Genomic DNA, 20030 nt, shown 5'->3' on the forward strand with positions numbered 1-20030 from the left:
AGACTTAACATGGTATTCCTACAGAAGGAAAACATCAAACATGGTGCTTCATCTGCTATAAAGTCAGGTTACAAACTATTGAACTAAGCTATTGTTTTATGTTACTACATTTTCCTTGAATATCATCTAAAATTCTGTAAAAATCTGGAGTCTCAGGCCGAAGCATAAATTAAGTCTTATATTTCATAGATTCTTTAATCCCTTTTGGGCCCTTCTGCAGTTCTTGCATTCACAGACTTTTCTTTTGTTTCTTCAGCTATGTGGTAAATTAATCTTCATATATACTGGTTTTATTTTATTCTCATACTGTATATGTGTTCCTTAAAATATGTGGTATGTCACAAGCGTCCTCTAACCACAAAATCTGCCTTTCTTATTAACATACGGAAGTGTGACCATCTTTTCCATACTAGAGACCTCCTACAGTGCTTTCTGCACATTTGTGGTTTGCAAATATATTGTGAGGGTGTACGTGCATATTGTGCTGCTCTTGATTATTTATTTATTTATTTATTTTCTCCTTGAAGATGGCCTTCCTGAAGTCTTGAAGTCCCTCTAGTCTTAATTTACTGTTTAGACAGAAGTATGACAAATTCAATGCAGGTTCAAGACAGTAAACTGTGGCAGTGCTGGTGACCAAGTTGGTTTAAGTTATGGCACTCCTTTCTTGTGGAAGGCAAATCTTGATCTCTTCCTACTGCCATGCTGATGAGGTAGAAGATGAGTCTTTCTGAAGATAGGCTTAATGAACAGATTGGTAAGGAGCCCGTCAAGAGAGAAATCTGAATAATGGTACCTACTTGGGAGAAAGCACTGACATTTCAAACACCATTCCAGGAAAGATGCACATCCCATCCTCATAGCAAAAACCAAGCCTGCATACATCTCAGATAGGGGCACAGTTGAAAGATTATTTGAAGTGTGTTAAAAGCTAGAATGAGAAATCAGCTTCCTTTGGAAGGGATCTAGATGAATTTCAACAGCCAACTTAATGCAGTCATTTGCAAAGGTGGGCTTGTCTTGGTTTTACAGATTCTTAAAAAACTCTTCAAGCAAGAAAACCTGACAGTAAAACACTGTGGTATCTTCTCTTTATTCAAGGCAAATACGGCATTACTGCACTTGTTCCTCACTGTTAAATGTATCTTATGTCTCTGGTTAGGTGCATTTTTTTAAGTGTCGAAACACATGGATGTGCAGCCGTTTGACCACATAGCCTAAAAGACCAAAGTGCTGGCCCACCATCATTCCTCAGAAGTCCTTCATGAACCCATGGCCCAGGAATGAGTGTAACTTGAGGATCTTAAATACAGAGTAGGAGGAAAACTCTAGTGATTACAACAAACACTTTAGAAATGGGACATGGAAGGTCAAGGAGATAAATGCATTTGATGGAATGTAGTTTGTCTGGTTTTGTAGATCCAAATGGAAGATTATTTCACCATGCATCAGATTTTAAAGGGTTTTCAGGAAAAAAATTAACTGTGATCTTTGTGTCTTAAGTATCCTGGGAGCTGAGAAAGCAGAGTGTTGTCGTTTCCAGTGCTCCTAGTTGGAGTCAGAGATGCTCACTTCCAGAAGGCTTGTGAGGTCTCAGAGAAGGTAGGGTTGGAGTAGCGAGGAATGCTGTACCTCTGAATAAGCAGTACTGGCACGTTGTGTGGAAAGACCATTTTTCCAGCTGAGAGCTTATCTTCTTGCAGCATCTGCTTTTACTGTCCCTCAAATGCCCATTTTTCCAGGTGCCAGTTAACTGTACGATGCAGCAGGTTGTTAGTATGCTCACATTAGAGTAGCTCCTGCAGGCACAGGGATGTTCTGTGCTCATGACTGTTCAAAGGCATAAAGACAGACTGTCACTTGCACAATAATCTGCAACTTCATTTGACAAAAAGGAGATGGAGCAGCTTCAAGTTTCCTAATGCCGTTCAGAACTCCCAGGATTACTTGAAAAAAGTGGCTGAGTTCAAATGCACTTCTAAAGAAACTCTCTTTTTGCTTTAATTAAAAAGGGGGAGAGAATGCAGGAGGAGCAGTATAAACATAAATACAAGAGTTTGGATAAACGAGCTTTTTTCAGGTTTCTGTAGCTGTTCATCATCAGTAAAGGTAACATTTCTTCCCTCTGTTTAATCTCTTGCAGGAAGTCTAAAGGAAAGCCAAATGGTAAAAAGCCAGCGCCAGAAGAGAAGAAACTTTACCTAGAGCCAGAATACACAAAATCCAGAATTACTGACTTTGAATTTAAGGAACTAGTGATGTTGCCACGAGAAATAGACCTCAACGAGTGGCTGGCCAGCAACAGTGAGTATTGTGATCATGCAGCTCAGAGCTTGCTGTCCACACCAAAGAAAGTGTTAAATCACTCTGTTTCTTTTTACTGCTTTCAGTGCTTAGAAACTAACACTTAATGCCTGTTGATGTTTAGTGCATAATGCATGTCATTATACTTTGAATAGTAATTAACCTGTCTTACATATGAACCAACTGTGCTCAGCAACATGGAAGCCTTGATAGGTTTCCTCCTTCCAGCTCCCTCACTGTAGCACTGAGGGCATCTAAGTTTTTTATATGCTTTTGAGGACCGTCAGATTCCCTTTGACTTTACTGAAGCAGCTGGTTCAGCAAACACATTTCTGACTCAAGCTGTTGGTCTTCCAGAAGCATTTTAAAAATGGTTGTTTATTAAAACTTGTATATAAAGCAAGTTATGCTTAAAGCCAGAAGTTTTTTAGTATTTTGGTTAGATTTCTTCTCCACACTCCTTCCAAGCTTAGGTGAAATTACTGTGAATTTAAACTGCAGTCAGACTCCAACTCAGAGATGTGACTGACTGTTAGGACTGAATGCTATATCTCTGCACCTCAGTTCTGATTTACAATACTTCCCTATGCTTCTCCTTCATCTGCCAGTCGTAACCTGCAAGACTGTGACCCAGTCTTGTTTACATTTTCAACAATATATGATAGTAGCAAGAAACTACTTCAAACTGCACACTAAGAAAGTTTATAGAGACTCATTAAGAAAAAGTGAGATGCCTCCTGAGGAGTATTAAGATGCTAAATTATCTCAGAAGATGTTTAAAATGTAGAAGGGTAGTAGTTTTCATGCTGTTTTGTGGGGTTTTTAAAGAGATTTGTCATGGGAACTATTAATGCTGTTTTCTAGCCACTGTACATTTTAAGTGTGACTTCAAAAGAATGAAGCAAATTGTTTGCCTTCAGCTTCCAGTATTGTACTTTGAATAGAATGGTGAGCCTGATGATGGAGACACTTTCTAGTCCTGCTGCTTAGTGAGTAATAGCAGCCGAGGCATCATGGTGCTTTCATCTTAAATCAAAACAAGAGCTTTCATTCTATGTACCTCATTGTTTTGCAGTTCATCATTAGACGTATGTAACTATATCATGTTTAAATTTGTATGCAAGCTCAAGACTCTGAGGTCACTTCACTTGCTCTATTTAAATAATGGTCAGGAGGATAACCAGTGTTTGAAAGTATTTTATTTCTGAATGTCTTCCTTTTGTGTTTATTTTTCAGCAACAACTTTCTTTCATCACATCAACTTACAGTATAGTACAATCTCAGAGTTCTGTACAGGAGAGTCATGTCAGACCATGGCAGTGTGCAATACGTAAGTGGATATTTACAATTACAGGGTTTCCATGGAATCTTCAGAGTTGCTTGGGGGAGAATGTATTAGATGGCATTGGACGAGTCTTTTACAGCACATCTCTACTTAGTGAGAATGTGGCAGCTTCTCATCCCTCAGCAGTGAAGGGTGATGGAAATCTGTTTTTTGTGGAGGTCTAGGACCTCTAGGAGGTTCTGAGCTGGTTCTATAAGGTCAGATCAGCGGGGCAAATGACTATGTTTGTAGCTTGGGGGGAGAGGAGGAGAAAAGCAAAGCAAAACTGTCCTTGCTGGTAATAGTGCTGGGATTCCATAGAAGGCCAGGGAGGATAAATGAATTGCAAAACACCACAGAGGGTGCTTTTGAAAGCTGGAACACTGACAAGAGCACCAGGCTGCTGATGGGTAACCTCTACTATACGCTTTCTGCCCAAGCCCCTGGGCACACAGGACACAAGTGGCAGCTTTGCAAAGAGTAGGGAAAATGTTTTGGTTTGGCACTTTCCCCCTGTAGGACTTGGTAGACTTTTTCAACATTGACTAGCTGTCAGTTATGAAAGAAAGCTTTGTAGTTTTACTGTACGTGGTGTATATAAGAAAAAGTTACCATAAACTCCTGCTCTTGATTAGCACAATCCAGCATGATGGAATATGAGATCCAGCTGAGTATAAATACACCTGATGTGTTGGTTTTTTCTCCAGCACATGTGTTGATAGTCCTTTTCTTCTCTCCTTTTGCATTACCTGGGACTAATTTAGTTGAGATGGATTATCAATAGATTGTATCTCTCACAATAATTACATAGTGCTTCGAAAGGAATTCTTGCTTAATGCACCAGGCTATCTTGTACACTTGAAATTAATATCAGGGACTTTCTTTGAGAGCACTCTGAAGAATGCAAAATGCATGAAGGAGATTTTTACTCCCAAGCTTTGTCATGTTTTAATTCTTGATGTAGCACTGGCTGTCCAAAGGACTCTGTGTAACTGTTTATCCATTTGACTGATGGGAAAAAAATGGCTAAAAGGAGGTGATGGTAGGGAACATATGTGTTGCTCCATTCTATTCTAGTGAGTCTTAAACAACAGTTCTCTGTAAGAAGTTTATGCTGCAGAATAAAGAAAGGAAGTGCCTGTAGGCACCTCCAGCTGTAGTCTGTATTTTTAGTGGTGAGGACTGATAAATTGCACTATGTAGGAATAACAGGAAGCATGTCTACACTTGGGTGAAGCACTTGAAACAGTTTGTGTTTAGCTAAATCATAACAACTTAAGTATCATCCTGTATTTGGGGGGCAGATGACTGATTCATGTTTGCAAACTGTGGACTGCATATTTAATTCTTCTATCAAGTGTGTGGATCTATACAGAACCACAGAGGTGAGATCATCTAGCTACACACCTCAGTAGAGTTCAGCTTTGAAGTCCCTGTTCATAATTGTGTTCTCCAAATATCTCTAATGGTAATCTTGGATAATCCTTATCTTTATGTTCTGCCTTTCCTAGCTCTTCCCTTTGGAAGAGATATGCCTAAATGGAACATGGAGATGCTTGTTTGTTCATCTCCTATTATGACTGTGACAAAGCCCATATATCATGTCCTCACCCCTCTTTTTTTTTCCTGGCTAAGTAAGGTAAGACCATACTGTGTTTGAGAAACACTGGTTGGTATGATTTATTGTGTCTCTGACCTGTCTCCAGTATATAAGGAGTATCACCTGAACATTAGAGTCAGTTGCTGATAAACCTGATGGACACTCCAGAATTTACCTTCTGTGGCTGTGATCTGTTTGTTCAGGTACTTTGGAATAAAATAATATCTACCTATATTAGAAATACATTACCTTGGAATAAGGGTGCAGTTTGCCATTTTTTTCAGTGCTGATTTCTTGAGTAGTTCTGTGTGAAGGTCTGCATTCTGTTCCTCCTTCTTGTTTTCCCTGCCCAGTTCTTTAAGGCATGTTTTGGATCACACCATTCTCATCATACCTAAAGAAGGCTTTCTGTATTTATGGTTGAGATGTTGAAGTAACTACTGAGAACAGGTTGCTTGTCAAGTTATTTTGCATTCAAATGTACTGCAAATACTAAATCCTAAGTTTAGGGGATTTGCTGGCAAAATAAACACCAGTAGCAGTTAAATATTTGAGGTAAGGTTTTAACATCTCAGAGAAACTGCAGCCAACTGACAAACTGCAGACAGATGCAGCTTTCAGCCCTCTGTCAGAGATACGAGGCAGTACAGCCATCTGCACACAATGAAGAGGAGAATTTCTGCTTCGGGTTACTAAGAGATGTCTGACTAAAACTAAGTCTCCTTGTAGAACAGATGGTGGCAAGGTGGGATGCCAAGCGAAATACCAGAATGGCCAGTTATCTTCAAATTTAATGAGGCTGGCTTGAATGTAACTTTGGGTATTACTTAATTTTTTCTCAGTAGTGTTTATCACTTGCTGTAAAGCAGGTACTATAAAACAGTATTTACTATTTAGATTTAGTATTATTTACAGCTTATTATTACAGAAACCAGCTTTAAAGCACCATAAACTGATTCTCTAGCTGACATTTGGGCAAAACTTCTCAGAAGTGCTGAAGTGAGTGGACAAACTAAAAGCAGAAACAAGTGCTGTTTACAAGGCTGACATTACAAAACTCCTGAGGCAGAAATCAAGGATGAATGCAAACTGCCAGGCAGCTCACAGAGAAGAGTGATGCAGGACATCAGGGCCAGCCAGCAGGGGTTTATGAAAGCAAGTTCTTGCTTAACTAACCTGATCTCTTTCTATGACCACGTGACCCACCTAGTGGATGAGGGGAAGGCTGTGGGCATTGTCTACCTGGACTTTGGTAAGGCCTTTGACATCATCTCCCACAGCATTCTCCTGGAAAAGCTGGTGAATCATGGCATAGACAAGTGTACTCTTCAGTGGGTAAAAAACTGGCTGGATGGCCGGGCCCAGAGAGTTGTGGTAAATGGGGTCAAATCCAGCTGGCAGCCAATCACCAGTGGTGTCCCTCAGGGCTCAGTGTTGGGGCCAGTCTTGTTCAACATCTTCATCAGTGATCTAGATGAGGGCATTGAGTGCACCCTCAGTAAGTTTGCAGACAGCACCAAACTGGGTGGGAGTGTTGATCTGCTTGAGGGCAGGAAGGCTCTGCAGAGGGACCTGGACAGGCTGGATCGATGGGCCAAGGTCAAGTGTATGAAGTTCAATAAGGCCAAATGTCAGGTCCTGCATTTTGTTCACAACAACCCCAGGCAACACTACAGGCTTTGGGAAGAGTGGCTGGAGAGCTGCCTGGTGGAAAAGGACCTGGGGCTGCTGGTGGACTGACAGCTTAACATGAACCAGCAGTGTGCCCAGGTGGCCAAGAAGGCCAACAGCATCCTGGCCTGCATCAGGAAGAGTGTGGCCAGCAGGAGTAGACAGGTGATCGTGCCCCTGTACTTGGCACTGGTGAGACTGCACCTCGAGTACTGAGCTCAGTTCTGGGCCCCTCACTACAGGAAGAACACTGAGGGGCTGGAGTGTGTCCAGAGAAGAGCCACCAAGCTGGTGAAGGGTCTAGAGAACAAGTCATATGAGGAGTGGCTGAGGGAACTAGGGATGTTTACTTCTAGAGAAGAGGAGGCTGAGGGGAGACCTCATTGCCCTCTACAACTACATGAAAGGAGGTTGTAGGGAGGTGAGTGTTGGTCTCTTCTCCCAAGTGAATAATGACAGGATGAGAGGAAATGACCTGCAGTTGCATCAGGGGACGTTTAGATTGAATAGTAATTTCTCCCTGAGGTTCAGAACGGAGCTGCAAATTCCTCATGCTCTCAATACTGCTGAATTTTAAATCTGCCAGAATTTGACATAGGAAATCAAATAATCTAAATCTGTATTGTGAGAGCACTTTTTGAAGTGTCTTTCAGTGTCGTCTTCCTGGCATTTCTGCTTCCCAACCATGGCCTACTATGGGACTGTGCTGTCACAGTGCCACTGGTGGAATGCAGTTGGCTTCTGTATCCAACTGAGCCCTTCAGTGGCCCCAGCCTGCTTCCTATCTTGTTAATGGAGAGAACTGCAGCGTGGGTGGGAGCTGCTTACCATGTGTGAGATGTTCATGGCATGTCATGGCCTCCTCTCTTCCTCCAAGACATGTGAAGACTCTATTCACAGCACTTGAAACATGAGGAAGCCGCATGATTCCAATCAAGAGGACAATCCTTGTAGTTATCCCCCTACTCTTAATGGTTCTCCTTTTAAATTATTCTTTTGCACACTTAGCTTAATTTTCAAGGAAAGGCAAAATGCAGTGGGATGTTCCAGCAGTTTTATTCACTCTAGTACCATTGCCAAACTGTTTCTTCTAAATAAAATATAAATCTTCAGAATTTTTGCACCTGTCTTGCAGTTGAGGATTTCTGCAGCATGAGAAAACTGCTGAGGTGTAGGCAGCCCAGTCTGCTTCTGCTCTTGGTGACAAGCATTGTCTTAAGACCCAAAATAAATCTTGAGTTGCCTAGAAATGTCTTGCTCCAGTTTACTGTAGGAGTAGACAAATGAGGTGTCTTGTATTTGTCCACAACACTGTGTAATTCCTTGTGTGTGGATTGTACAAAGGAAGTAAGCAGCAATGAAGAACACAGTCTACACCAAAGGGCTCAAATGCTACTTTTGATGCCTGACATAGGTCTACAAAGAACTTCTAACTCCTGCTGTTTTCATCCACTTGCTCACCTTTTTATGCCCTTCTGCAGCCAATCCTGCTCTTTCTAGTAAATAAGATACAGTGACCAAGCACCACATACTGAAAATGAGCTAAAAGAAGAATTCTAAATCTTAAGTGTCTGCAGAACTAGTTTTCAGTTGCCTTCCCTGTCTTAAAGTTCAAACTACTACTTTCTGCAGCTTCTTGTTTTCATATGGCTTGAGGCATGAACGTTGTTGGTAGTGTCTTCACCTCCCCACTCTGAGGTCCCTGAAGAATCTTTCAGGGCAATGAAAACACACTGTAAATTAAAACTTTTCATTTCCTACTTCACATTTTTCTTTAGTTGCTTCAGGACTGTTCTGACTGCTTGCCAGTATACATAAAACTTCACTTTCTAAGTGGCATGTATAGATCCTTCCAGTACAATGCAGTCTTGTCCTGTTAGACACAGGAAGAAAACCCCAAACATTTAATCTTTATCTTCCATGCAAAAATTTAAAAAAAAAAAAGTGTCCAAAGGTGGCTACATATCATGCTGACATGCTGTTTTCTCTAGGACTGCATCAAGGCTTGTTTAGTGATTTGTGTGAGGAATGTCAGATAACATCATTAGCCAACAGCAGAAGAGTGGGAGCTGAAAAGAGGCAAAAAAATTAAACCCTAGCTTTATGGGTTCCTGTGTTGGGTGAGGTGTCTTTCTAGCCAAGCTCTGATGCTCAGACCACTTCCAACCGTGCTTCCAAAGGTAGTCAGCAAATCCCACCTATGCTGTGTTCTGGGAAAAGAAAATTAGTTGCTTTCTTATCAGTCCCATAAATGACACAGGCTCTTACGAAGAGCCTGCTAATATGCTAACGTCTCCTGTTGCTCAAGATCCAACAGTGATGGAGTCAAATGCAAATGCAGATGTTCTAGGGAGTGTGTAACCGAAGGAGCAGAGATCTCAGGTATGCTGGTAGGGAATGTGCAGAAGGTTCCTGAAAACTTACCTCGGATTGGATTTTGGAAGAGGAATTGTAGCACTTAAAAAAGCTGCCGGTACTTCAGAGCACTAGCTTGAAAAAGCTGATGCTTTGGAGCCACCTTCTGTCTGTTTAATATTATTACACTACAAGACCAATGTTTTGTGACGTTAAGTGTCAGAAGAAGGATTTCTCACTGTGCAATGGTGTTGCACTGTAAAACTAATTATATAATGTTTTCCTGTACAGTTCTATAGACTGTATGTAAACCCTCAGTCTGTCATAGATAGGGAGTTATCACTGCCTCAGTAGAGCTCCTCTCTGGAGCTGGATTCTCTGAATCCTCTCTGGAGGATTCTCAGCACACTTTCTGTGCTTGATACTTTTACTAAATTGATAGGGACAAACAAAACTGGGTAACAGAAATTCAAGGTTTTTTATGTAGACAGATACACTGAAGTGCATCTCTTCTGTAGCAGTTATGATGTGTTTTGTTAATGGTGCAGCTGTTGTTTTACATTGTTTAGACACTGACCTCTTTGAGGAGTTGAGCTGAGGAGCCAGGGTATAATGCGATGACACTGTCTATTCTCTTCACAGACAGTACTACTGGTATGATGAGCGGGGAAAGAAGATCAAGTGCACTGCTCCTCAGTATGTTGACTTTGTCATGAGTTCAGTGCAGAAACTAGTGACAGATGAGGACGTCTTTCCAACAAAATATGGTATGTCTGCTTTTGGACAGGTGATCCCCATGGCTCTTTGCAGATATCATATGTAGGGTAAGAGTTGCAGTCAGCATATGTGTCAAAACCAGAAAGCTTTCTCACTTGTTTGTTTGACATTTTGGGGTTTTTTAAGGGAGATCTTAAGTTTGGTTCATTCTTGCAGTAATAAAGACTTGCACTGTTGGCATATGAACTGAGGTTAAAGGCCCAGAGTCCTGTCCCCTTGGATTAGGTTTCATCATCAGTACATCTTTTTTCTTTAAGCATTTTGAGATTTTCTAGCCTGTATTCAGAAAGGATAAAAATTTGAAAACTGTCAACAATTCAATACAGCCTGCTGCTAGTAAAATTTAACCTTGTTTTTCCATTTCCTTTAGACCCCTGATGCATTAAGGGGGGGAAAAACCTGGGTTGCCAGGATTGTGGCTTGTCTTCCTTGCCCAGCCAGGCCTTGTCTCACTGATTGTTTGCAGTCTCCTTTCCCTTCCAAAGATTAAAAAAGTGATTTTTAAGAACAGGAAAGTTACTCAAATTTGTATCCTAACAAGATTGCTACATGAAATGCCTTTAGTTAAGGGTGAAAAATAGACACCTTAAGTTATGGTAGGTGGTCTTTGTTATGACTGGAAGTAGCTGGCTTCATTCTTTGGTGCATCAGACATAGGATGGCAAGTGTAGCTTTTTTGCTTGCCCAAGTTTCACTTTTTGTTACGAAAGTAGTTGTCCATTATTTCTACAGCCAGTAACACAAAACGTTGTGGTTTTAAAGAATGATTACACTTGCTTCCTTATTTTTGAACCACAGGGTTTAAAACTTCAGATAAAAATCCTTAACATCTCTTTAGGTTGCACCCTCAAATTCCTGTAAAAAAAAACAAGCTGAGAAAGGATGACACAGGACTCACAAGTTGTCTGCTAGTTACAAAGGGCTAGTTACTCTTGTCCAAGCAGTTACTGCTGTGGGGCTGAAGGTGAGCAACTGTAACTACCATGCTATTTCTTTTCCTTTCAGGCAAGGAATTCCCAAACTCTTTTGAGTCCCTAGTGAAGAAGATCTGCAAATACCTGTTCCATGTGCTGGCCCATATCTACTCCTCACACTTTAAGGAGACTTTGGCACTGGAGCTGCACGGACATTTAAACACGCTCTACACACACTTTATCCTATTCATCAGGGAGTTCAACCTCGTGGACCCTAAAGAGACCACCATCATGGATGACCTCACAGAGGTCCTCTGCAGCAGCAGTGGGAGCAGCAGTAACGGGAGTGGCAATGGGAGCAGCAACAGCGCAGGAGCACAGAACCATGTGAAAGAGAGATGAGCCCTCCTACAGGATCAAAACTAACATTAAAAACATATTCTGTGTGTATGTATATGTTCAGATATACATACAGACATATACAGCAATGAAAGCTGAAAGAAATTATGCTGCCACCACAGGACGCGTAGTCGTACGGGACTGATGGAGCTTTGGTTTAATGCGCCACCTGGCGAGAAGTTGCACCAATTTATTTTATTTTCTGTCCACTCCTCCTTTCACCTAATTCAGATGGATGATGAGTGTTGTTTTTAGAGAAGAGCCAAGCTTGAGAGTGGGGCCACTCTTGATTATTTTGGTTGGTTTCTTTTTGATTGATTTGTTGTTTTTTTTGTTTTTCTTTCTTTGGTCTTGAGTGCAAGCCCTTTGTCTTTCTAGGATGGTGGTCCTGCCATTTAAAAAGTATCTATTATATTTTAAAAAGTGACTTTTACTTTGAAGTGGCTTAAAATGCAGGTAGGTTTGGGTTGTTTTTTTTTGTGGGGTGTTTTTTTTTATTTGATTTTACTGCCCCTTAACCTGCCAAAAACTCCCCAGTTGAATGCATCTTGCCCTTTGTTCGCTTGGAATGGGAAGAAGCTCCTGGCTTGACTAGAGTAGCAACTAGGGGCTTGCTACATGTAGAAAGTGGGCATGATTCTCCAGTTGTCCTATCTACTTGGTCACAACACGTGAACATGCAAGAAGATCCACAGGCCTTTCTGCTTATTGCTCCTGCAGCATATATACTCTTTTCTCTGCTCCCCCACCTCCTCTTTTCCCAGGCATACCTGTACAAACAAAAAGAGTAAGACCACTGGAGTCTAAAACCCATGTGCAAGAGCCACCAAACATTTGCTTCCCATTGAACAGAGGCCCGGGGAGGTGGGAGAAAGGTACGCTGAGTCAGTCACCGCCTGTGCTAGAAAGATGGCTGTTGGCATAAAATTATATTGTTGGCTTATTTTAGTTCATCTGTTCTATAACAATAAAAACAAATCTATCGGCCACAAGCTTTGTTTTTGTGTTTTCAGCGTCAAAAGGCAGTAGAATCCACCTCTATGGCTTCCCTTCCACTGCTGAATGCTGTTGGCCCTGCTGTCAACCAGCTTTATAATGAATGGATTTGCCTTCCATGCTGTAATCTTACATTTGTAATGGCTTCTGTGCTCTTTCTGGTAGTGCTAGGAACCTCCTCCCCAGGTGCAAGCACTTGGCAAGGCGCAAGTTTCCCATTTGTACATATGTAAATTCTGCAGATGCTGTGGGCTCCTGCATAGTCTGTTGTGAAAGCCATAGCATGTGGATACAATATTGTATTAATATTGTATCTGGACAGTAATATTACTCTTTCCTCCATATTTCCACTGAATTCTTGCAGTCAGTACTTCCAGTTGAGAAAATGCCAGATTTTGCTTGCAGTTGTACTTCTATCAAATCTGTGGCAGCCTCTGAGAATTGTTTGTTACTGGTTTTTATCATTATCTTGAGGTATATACATCATTAATAACTGACCTGGCATGCATCCTGGAATGTCTTTCTGAATGAGGTTTGTATCAAAAGTCAGTAGAGAGAAGAAAAGGAGTGCAAGTGCAAAGAAAAAAGAAGGAAAAGCACAAGCAAGTGGGGGGAAAAAAATGTATGAGCAAGAAAGGAGGGAAAAAAGAAAAAGCACAAGCAAGAAAAAACTTTTGAAGAAGGGTGCAAGACAAACAGCAGATAAGGAAAAAAGTGTGCCAGTGAGAAGAAGAGCAAGAAGTCATAAAAGTGAGAAAAAGACAATGAGCATGAGAGAAGGGAAGGAGTGAGTGAGATAAAACAGTCTCAAACCTTGTGAACCCAGACTTCTCCTGTGTTGTTTCCAGATTGTTAGTACCTTGTGAACATGCAGGCACATGTGCTGGCATCTCATTGACCTCATCTGGGTGCTGTTATAACAACGGCTGTTCAAGAGCACTCCCTATCCACGCTAATATTCCCATTCAGTTGCCATGCATGTTGATGGGAGCCTTTCCATTACAATTCCCTACACTCATGTCTGAAGGAAAACAAAAAAATCAGCAGAAGCTATCAGAGCCATTTGTAAGGCCCCACTGCAGCTTGGAATGAGACCATACAGTAGAGTTCAAGGGAAGAAAGTAATAGCAAGGACATCAACTCAACCTCAAGTATTTTTGGTAATTTATTACCTACTCCTAAAAATGAATTTGCAGTCTTGATTCTAAAAGGCTGTTTAAAAAGACTGACTTAGCTACAACTCTGTAAGTTTCAGATCACAACACAGTGATATCTACATCAAATGCAAGGGTGACTATACCTTAGCTTCCCATAGGAGAACTGACAAACCCTTGTAGAAAGTTTGGGAAGGCATGTATTGCTGCAAAGCAGCAAACCATTAGTTCAGCTACCAGGAGAATGGTGAAATACCACATTATCTCTACAAGAGCCTGCTGCTGTTCCTGGCAACTGTCCTGAGTTTACAGACAGCTGATATTCCTGAAAGCACACATGCTTGAACTAGCAAGGTAGAATTTCTATATTTTGCAGGCAGTTAACAGGAACACAAATAATTAATCCTGTTTTATTGCAGCCTATCTTGTTGGTTTTAGCAGTGGGAATAAGAAAAAACACTGAAATAGTGCTAACATTAAAGGTCTTCTTGAATTCATGTCACTGTAAAGCTCAGCCTCAAAGTGTCCAAGCATATTTCAGAAGGTAGTGAATTATGCTGTAGTAACATTAACACAGAAGTTTACTAAGTCTTCAAACTCTGCTTGGTTGATGCTACTGAAGCCTGTCGGTGACCTTCTATACTTGAAGCATGTTACTGACTATCCCTGCTATAAGCACTGAGCCTGAATCCCTTTGTATCTAGAAGACAGGCTTAGGTCTTCTAACACTGAGGAAAATGTGATATTGCTGCTTTAAATGTGTTTTGTGAATCATTTAAAGCACTATCAGAACAGCAACATCGATATGCTACGTTCAACCCTCTCCTCTTCATCTCTCTTGCCTTAAAGATCATGACATAACATACATGTTTAAGGGTTGCTAAAGAAATAAAACCCACAAACACCCCAGTAAAATAACCAAATATTGCTAGAGGACACCTTTTGAACTACCTCCACACACCCATACCCCACGCATAAATGCCTTTTGCAGGCCTTGCTTTGTCAAACTCTCAGCTTTACATCTGCATTGCAGAATTCCTAACCAACTTTCTGAGCCTAAAACCATGGCAATGAGCACAGGCCATCAGAGGGCTAAATACTTTCCCTTGAAAACAAAAATAGTCATACGTATGTTTTGTAGAATTGTGTTCCTGACATTTGGTGCTCTGGATCCATGAGCACTGTGCTGAAGAGCTGAGGTCACATAAATTTATAGCAATGGGGTGAAATGTTACAGCAACCTTAAACTTTTTTTCCCCTCTGTCTTGTGATTATCAGTAAGTCTTTGAGGCTGCAGTGTCCTTAGGAAAGCCAAGCAGAAACAACTGTTAATAAAAACAGGAGGAAAATAATGTCCTCATACATGCCATCTGGTATAAATACCATCAACAGGTAAGAAAGCGCCGAGGCCAGCAGCTTGTGTCCATTACATAAGGCATTCTCTGGCCATTCATGAGAATGGGACACAGGAGCAGTGCCACTAAGTCTTTTTCAGAGAAACAGCCACCTTTAGCTTTGACCTCAAAGGCAATGAAGCTATGTAGAGATAACAGGACCAGCTTCACCCCAAGCCTGAGAAATGTCCTGAAGCAGCAAGCTGTAAATGGAATCAGGCATCTTCTACTTTAGCCCAGCAAAATCAGATCTACACCCTTCTTTCTTTCCTGAGAATTGCAAAAGGTTTACCATGTAAAGTCTTGAGATCCCATAAAGCACACTCATGTAATACATGACTAACAACCTTTTAACCAATAATTTTACGAAAATAGACCTTGCTTCTTAGGGAACATATTTCTGAGGAGAAGATCCGAGGAGGGAGAACGATGTGTTCTGGCTTCGAGGCATCACCAGGTCTGGCCCAACATGTGCATACCAAGGTGCTCCTGGCAGGGACTGGGGGCTAAAGGTGGATGCTGTCAGGTAACAAGTGGCTCCTTCACATGAGCAGACTAAAAGACTGTCACAGAAACAAGCAATCCCATAAAAGAACAAGCCAATTTCACGAGCTCTAAGTATGCTGATCTCATACAAAGCCATGCTTCACCAAACAAACCCTCACTCACAGCCAGTCCTTAGCTCACCATTTCAGCTGTTAACAGAAAGACTTGAATCCAGAAATACTCTTCCATTATCTAAACTGAGGACAGAGGAATAGGTTGTTGGTTTATTTCGTTCAAACCTATTAAACAAATCAAACCAATGTTAGTGTCTGTAGCACAAATGGCAACACCAGACAGTTTAAATCTAGTTCTAATGCCTGGGTGCTGGCAAAAGCTGCAGCACAAGAGTTCAGTATAGCGAAATTATCCATGCTACTGCAGCTATACTAGTGCCCAAATACAACCTGAAGAACTTAAAGACAGATAGCTGTATCCCAATATTGCCAATGGATCTGATGATACAAAGTGAGAAAAACACCAAACAGCTGGCAAAAACCCTTAGTGTGCTAATGGGGCTCCATTCTTTTCAAGGACAGAAACATCATCTTTTGGATGTGACAGCTGACATGATGAATAAGGCTTTTCAAAGCAAGGTTAGCATGTGACTCAGAGAAAAGAGAAACTGTTGTGGCCAAAGCACTCAGATGAGAGAGCACTCCAAGAGCTTTGTCTAACATGGGGGAAAAAAAAAAAAAAGGCCTAGCTTCGCTTCTCTGTGTGTCATCATCTGCTGATTCTTTTCATTCTATCTGAAAAAAAGAGGCATTAAAATAACGCTTTCCCGTACACTGGCACAGGGTGCTAACATCTCACAGAGTGGTGCAGGACGCCCTTATACAAAACTCCTCCTTTTAATGGTCTCTAGGATAATTCAAAAGGATACAGAGAACCTGGGCCAGACAGCCTCTCTGCTCAGTGGAGAGCAACCCTCTGCAACATCAGCTCAGATGCAGAAAGGCCAAATGCTATCTCAAAAAGGACTTCAGCTTCTGTGAAACCACTTCTTCACCTGACATCAGTAGGGCTTAGAAGACACTTCCCCCAGGCAAGTAGTGCCCTCAAGGACTGCAAGTAGAAACCTAGAAAAGGAAAACAAACTGGTCCTTGGCACCAGTCACCAATTTAATTACCACACTGAACTAATGAAATAGTCTAGGGTTTCCCCGGAAGGGCTTTATTGCAGGTGTACAAGGAGCTGAAAGCAAATCCTGTCTGACAAAGAAAGGCTGCACCACATACTTATTAGACCCCCTTAGGCCACACAGCAGTTAAAGAGTCTTGTTCTGCTGTCTTCTGCATAGATTGAGTTCATTTAGGAAACACACTTGCAAGCTCTTCTTCCAAGCAGATGAGATTTTCTACATGACTTTTCTCCCCTCATAATTGCAATTGATCAAGTATCAAATGCAAGAACCTAACTTCCATAGGATTCATTCCCAAAATCATCTCACGAAACATTCTTTCTGTTCCTAAGCACCAAATTTTATGGAGTAGTTTGTGTAGAAGAACTAATTCTCTCATAGAAAGTCTGGTAGGCAATGAAATAGCTATTAATACAGAAATTAATCCCAATTCTCTGTCTTGGTCAACCTGGGGATTTTGTTTCATTTTACTGCAAGCTAACACTAAAGTCTTTACTGTCTCCATCCTGACAGAGTGCAATGAGGCAGATAGTATGCCTGGTTTTGGATGACTAAATGTAAGGGATAATTCTACTTTTCAAGGTAGAAATACTTTGATTTTTAGTCTTTTGTAATAAATCTGAGGATGCTGGTATTGCAGACAACCAGAATACGTACATCTGCCTATAACAAGAATTTACTTTCATGAATAAGGAGAACCATGGGTTTGGCTCCACTTAAAAAGGGTAATCCAGAACAGAACTGGAAACTGACATTGAATAATCCAAGTGTTTTACAGTTATATGAAATCCATATAAAAGCCTGTAACAGGAGGAACTCTGTCCTTCTCAGGTTTACTGACACTCAACACTTTAGGAAGGTCGATTGCAATCCTTGTGGCTATAAGCCTGTCTCAGCAGGTGTGAATACAAGAAGCAGAAAACAGATTGTGCCTAAAGACCATCTGTACCCACTGCAGCAGAACTGTAAAAACTTTAGCTATTTTAAGAACATTTTCAAGAGAGCACAAATAATTATAAATGTCTTTGGATAATCTTACCATTATAAAACTGTTTTAAACTTGCTAAAATGAAATCTACACAACAGCTGCTGTGCTGTGATCAGAAGGTCACAGTCCTGGCATGTGGGGCTGTGGTAGTTCCTACCAAATCTTGAAGTGAGATGTGCATCAAGATCTCAGTATACTTTGTCATTGTTCATTCATTCATTGTTACACCAGTGACACTCTCGGTCTGCAGAACTGCAAAGACCCAAAAGTCCCTTGAATTTGCATCTCTTGACCCAATAGGGTTTGTGCAGGAAGTCCCTCATTTCATTCCCAGAAGGATGGCATTATCAAGTAGATAACAGGAAGGTAGTCAGGCACTGCGAACCAACAGTAGTTGGCAACCTGCTGCCATCAAACAGAAATGACAGCTTGAAGCCCAGACATTTGGGAAGAATCAGATGGAATCAGCTCTTTCCACACGAGAATTTCAACTACAAAGCCACTACTGGAGTTCAGGGCTTAAGCCAGATCAGTTCAAAGCTCACCCAAAGCTCAGCACCAAGACACCAGAAGACTATATATAATCACCTGACACACAAAGCCAAGCCCCTTGCTATCGATTCTGCAAAGGATGTTCAGCACAGAGATACAGGGCATATTTGTATCCTGCAATCCCAGTCCCAAATTCCCAATCACATGCTGTAATGGACTGAAGGTCAAAAGCCACACTTAGAATATGCTGCAGGACAGAACAGGAGATGCTCAGGGAATGATCAGTTCCTGCCCTGCTCCAAATGAAACACAGCTGAGTCTCAACCTCCTTGTTAAGCAGCTACTGGGCAACCTGGCAAAGGGGACCGTACTGTGGTTTGTGTACAGATAAGGTAGCTCAAGTGGAGCCACTGAAGAGAAAATGTGCATTTTGCAGACTTTCACGGGAATGCAGCATGAGATAGGTTGTAACTGGTCTTTGCCACTCACAGTCTCATTGACCTGTTTGTGCACAGGGGCCAGATCAGAACTCCCAAGAATCTGTGGGTGCTGTTTGGACTGGATAAGTACTTGAGTGCTGATTTTGTGGACTCCCACTAGTGTCTGGCTGAGAGCTTTTAGGCATCTTTACAAACCTGGCCCTGCTACATGGTTATTTGTGCATTGTCCTGGAGATCATGTACCCTGGAACCACCTCTGCCTACATCAAACCACTAGGCTGAATTTAGTAATAAGATGGCAACCCTGTGGATGAAGTTTATCTTGTATTGTAACCACTGCTTAAATGTGAAAGCACAACAAATACTCCAATTCATCAAGGAATTTTGATTGGATTAGAAGCTCTATGTGCTTCATTACAATATCCCTGATAAAGGCAAAAAGTGATACTACAGCTGGAGAAGAGAGATTTAAAAAAAGCATAACAGTTTAATTATGTTATTACTGGATTAACATTCATATCTGATCCAGGTGCTCCTCAAATAAATAGCTCAGGTGGTTTTTAAGAGTGTTATTTTGCAGAAAAAGACTTCTGGCCCATGGAATGAAAGCATGGGCTTTTTTTAAAGCCAGATATCCAAAATAAAGAAAGCTTATGCAAGACTCCATCTGCCTGTTCCTTTTTCTTGCCTAACTCAAACTTTTGAACTACTGTCTGATTTCAACCAACCTAGTAGACAGGTAGGAGTTGCAATGCAATTAGAAAGTTTTTATAAGTTTTGCAGAAACAAACAACCATTGGAAGGGGAGAGACAGCCTGTAAATGCATGCTTGAGTTTCTTAAGCAAGGAAAAAAATGCAACCTGTGCTCCCATGTTACTGAATGCCAAAGAACCTGCACAAGAACATACAATCATAAAAGCCCCTGAACACAAAAGGGACAGAATTGACCACAAATCACAAACTGTACAAATCTAGCTTCTGAAATGGGGACACTTGTTTCACTGCCTGCACAACTGGGACAGTCTCTGTGATCCAGACTTCCTCTGCAGTCCCTCAGTTTGCAGATACTGTGCTGGATCGTGGTTCTATACAACGCCAAACAACTTTTCTTTCATTATCAAAGAAAGAATTTTATCACTTGCATCTGAAAAGAGCTACTCTAAAGTGATGTGCTGAGAAATTAAATAACCTGTCTTTACAGACAGGCCACCAAGGTTTGCAGACCTGCTCACTGGAATGTGCTGTTGCCAGGTTAAGATCTGGATTCAAGTTCCAGCCCACAGAGTTTGTATGAACAACTGTGAGAATCACTAAATTGCTCTTCATCTCAGTTCCTGCATAATACAGACAACAGATACCTCTTTTTCTTGTCTATCACACCTACATGGACAAAGCTGTCACTTGCTGCACTAAGAATGTAATGGATCAGGCTCATAGCTTTCACGTACTACTGAAATATGTCACAGTATTTACCTGTCCAGGCTCCTATGGTACCAGAATCCTTCCCTTCGAGAAGGACTAGATTATGCATGG

General features: G+C 41.3%; 1 protein-coding gene across 3 annotated transcripts in view; it reads left to right on the forward strand.

Moving 5' to 3' along the window:
* MOB2 (MOB kinase activator 2) overlaps window positions 1-12336 on the forward strand; it is a 118339-nt gene extending 106003 nt beyond the window's left edge. For all 3 annotated transcript variants that reach the window (XM_051622569.1, XM_051622568.1, XM_051622567.1), the window contains exons 2-5: window positions 2144-2304; window positions 3541-3634; window positions 9897-10021; window positions 11037-12336. In XM_051622569.1, the coding sequence (XP_051478529.1) occupies window positions 2144-2304; window positions 3541-3634; window positions 9897-10021; window positions 11037-11347 (691 nt within the window). In that variant the 3' untranslated portion in view covers window positions 11348-12336. The remainder of the gene's footprint in view (window positions 1-2143; window positions 2305-3540; window positions 3635-9896; window positions 10022-11036) is intronic.
* The last annotated feature ends 7694 nt before the right edge of the window (window positions 12337-20030 follow it).

Source organism: Apus apus, chromosome 5 (assembly GCF_020740795.1).
Source record: "Apus apus isolate bApuApu2 chromosome 5, bApuApu2.pri.cur, whole genome shotgun sequence".
In the NCBI taxonomy this organism is placed as follows: domain Eukaryota; kingdom Metazoa; phylum Chordata; class Aves; order Apodiformes; family Apodidae; genus Apus; species Apus apus.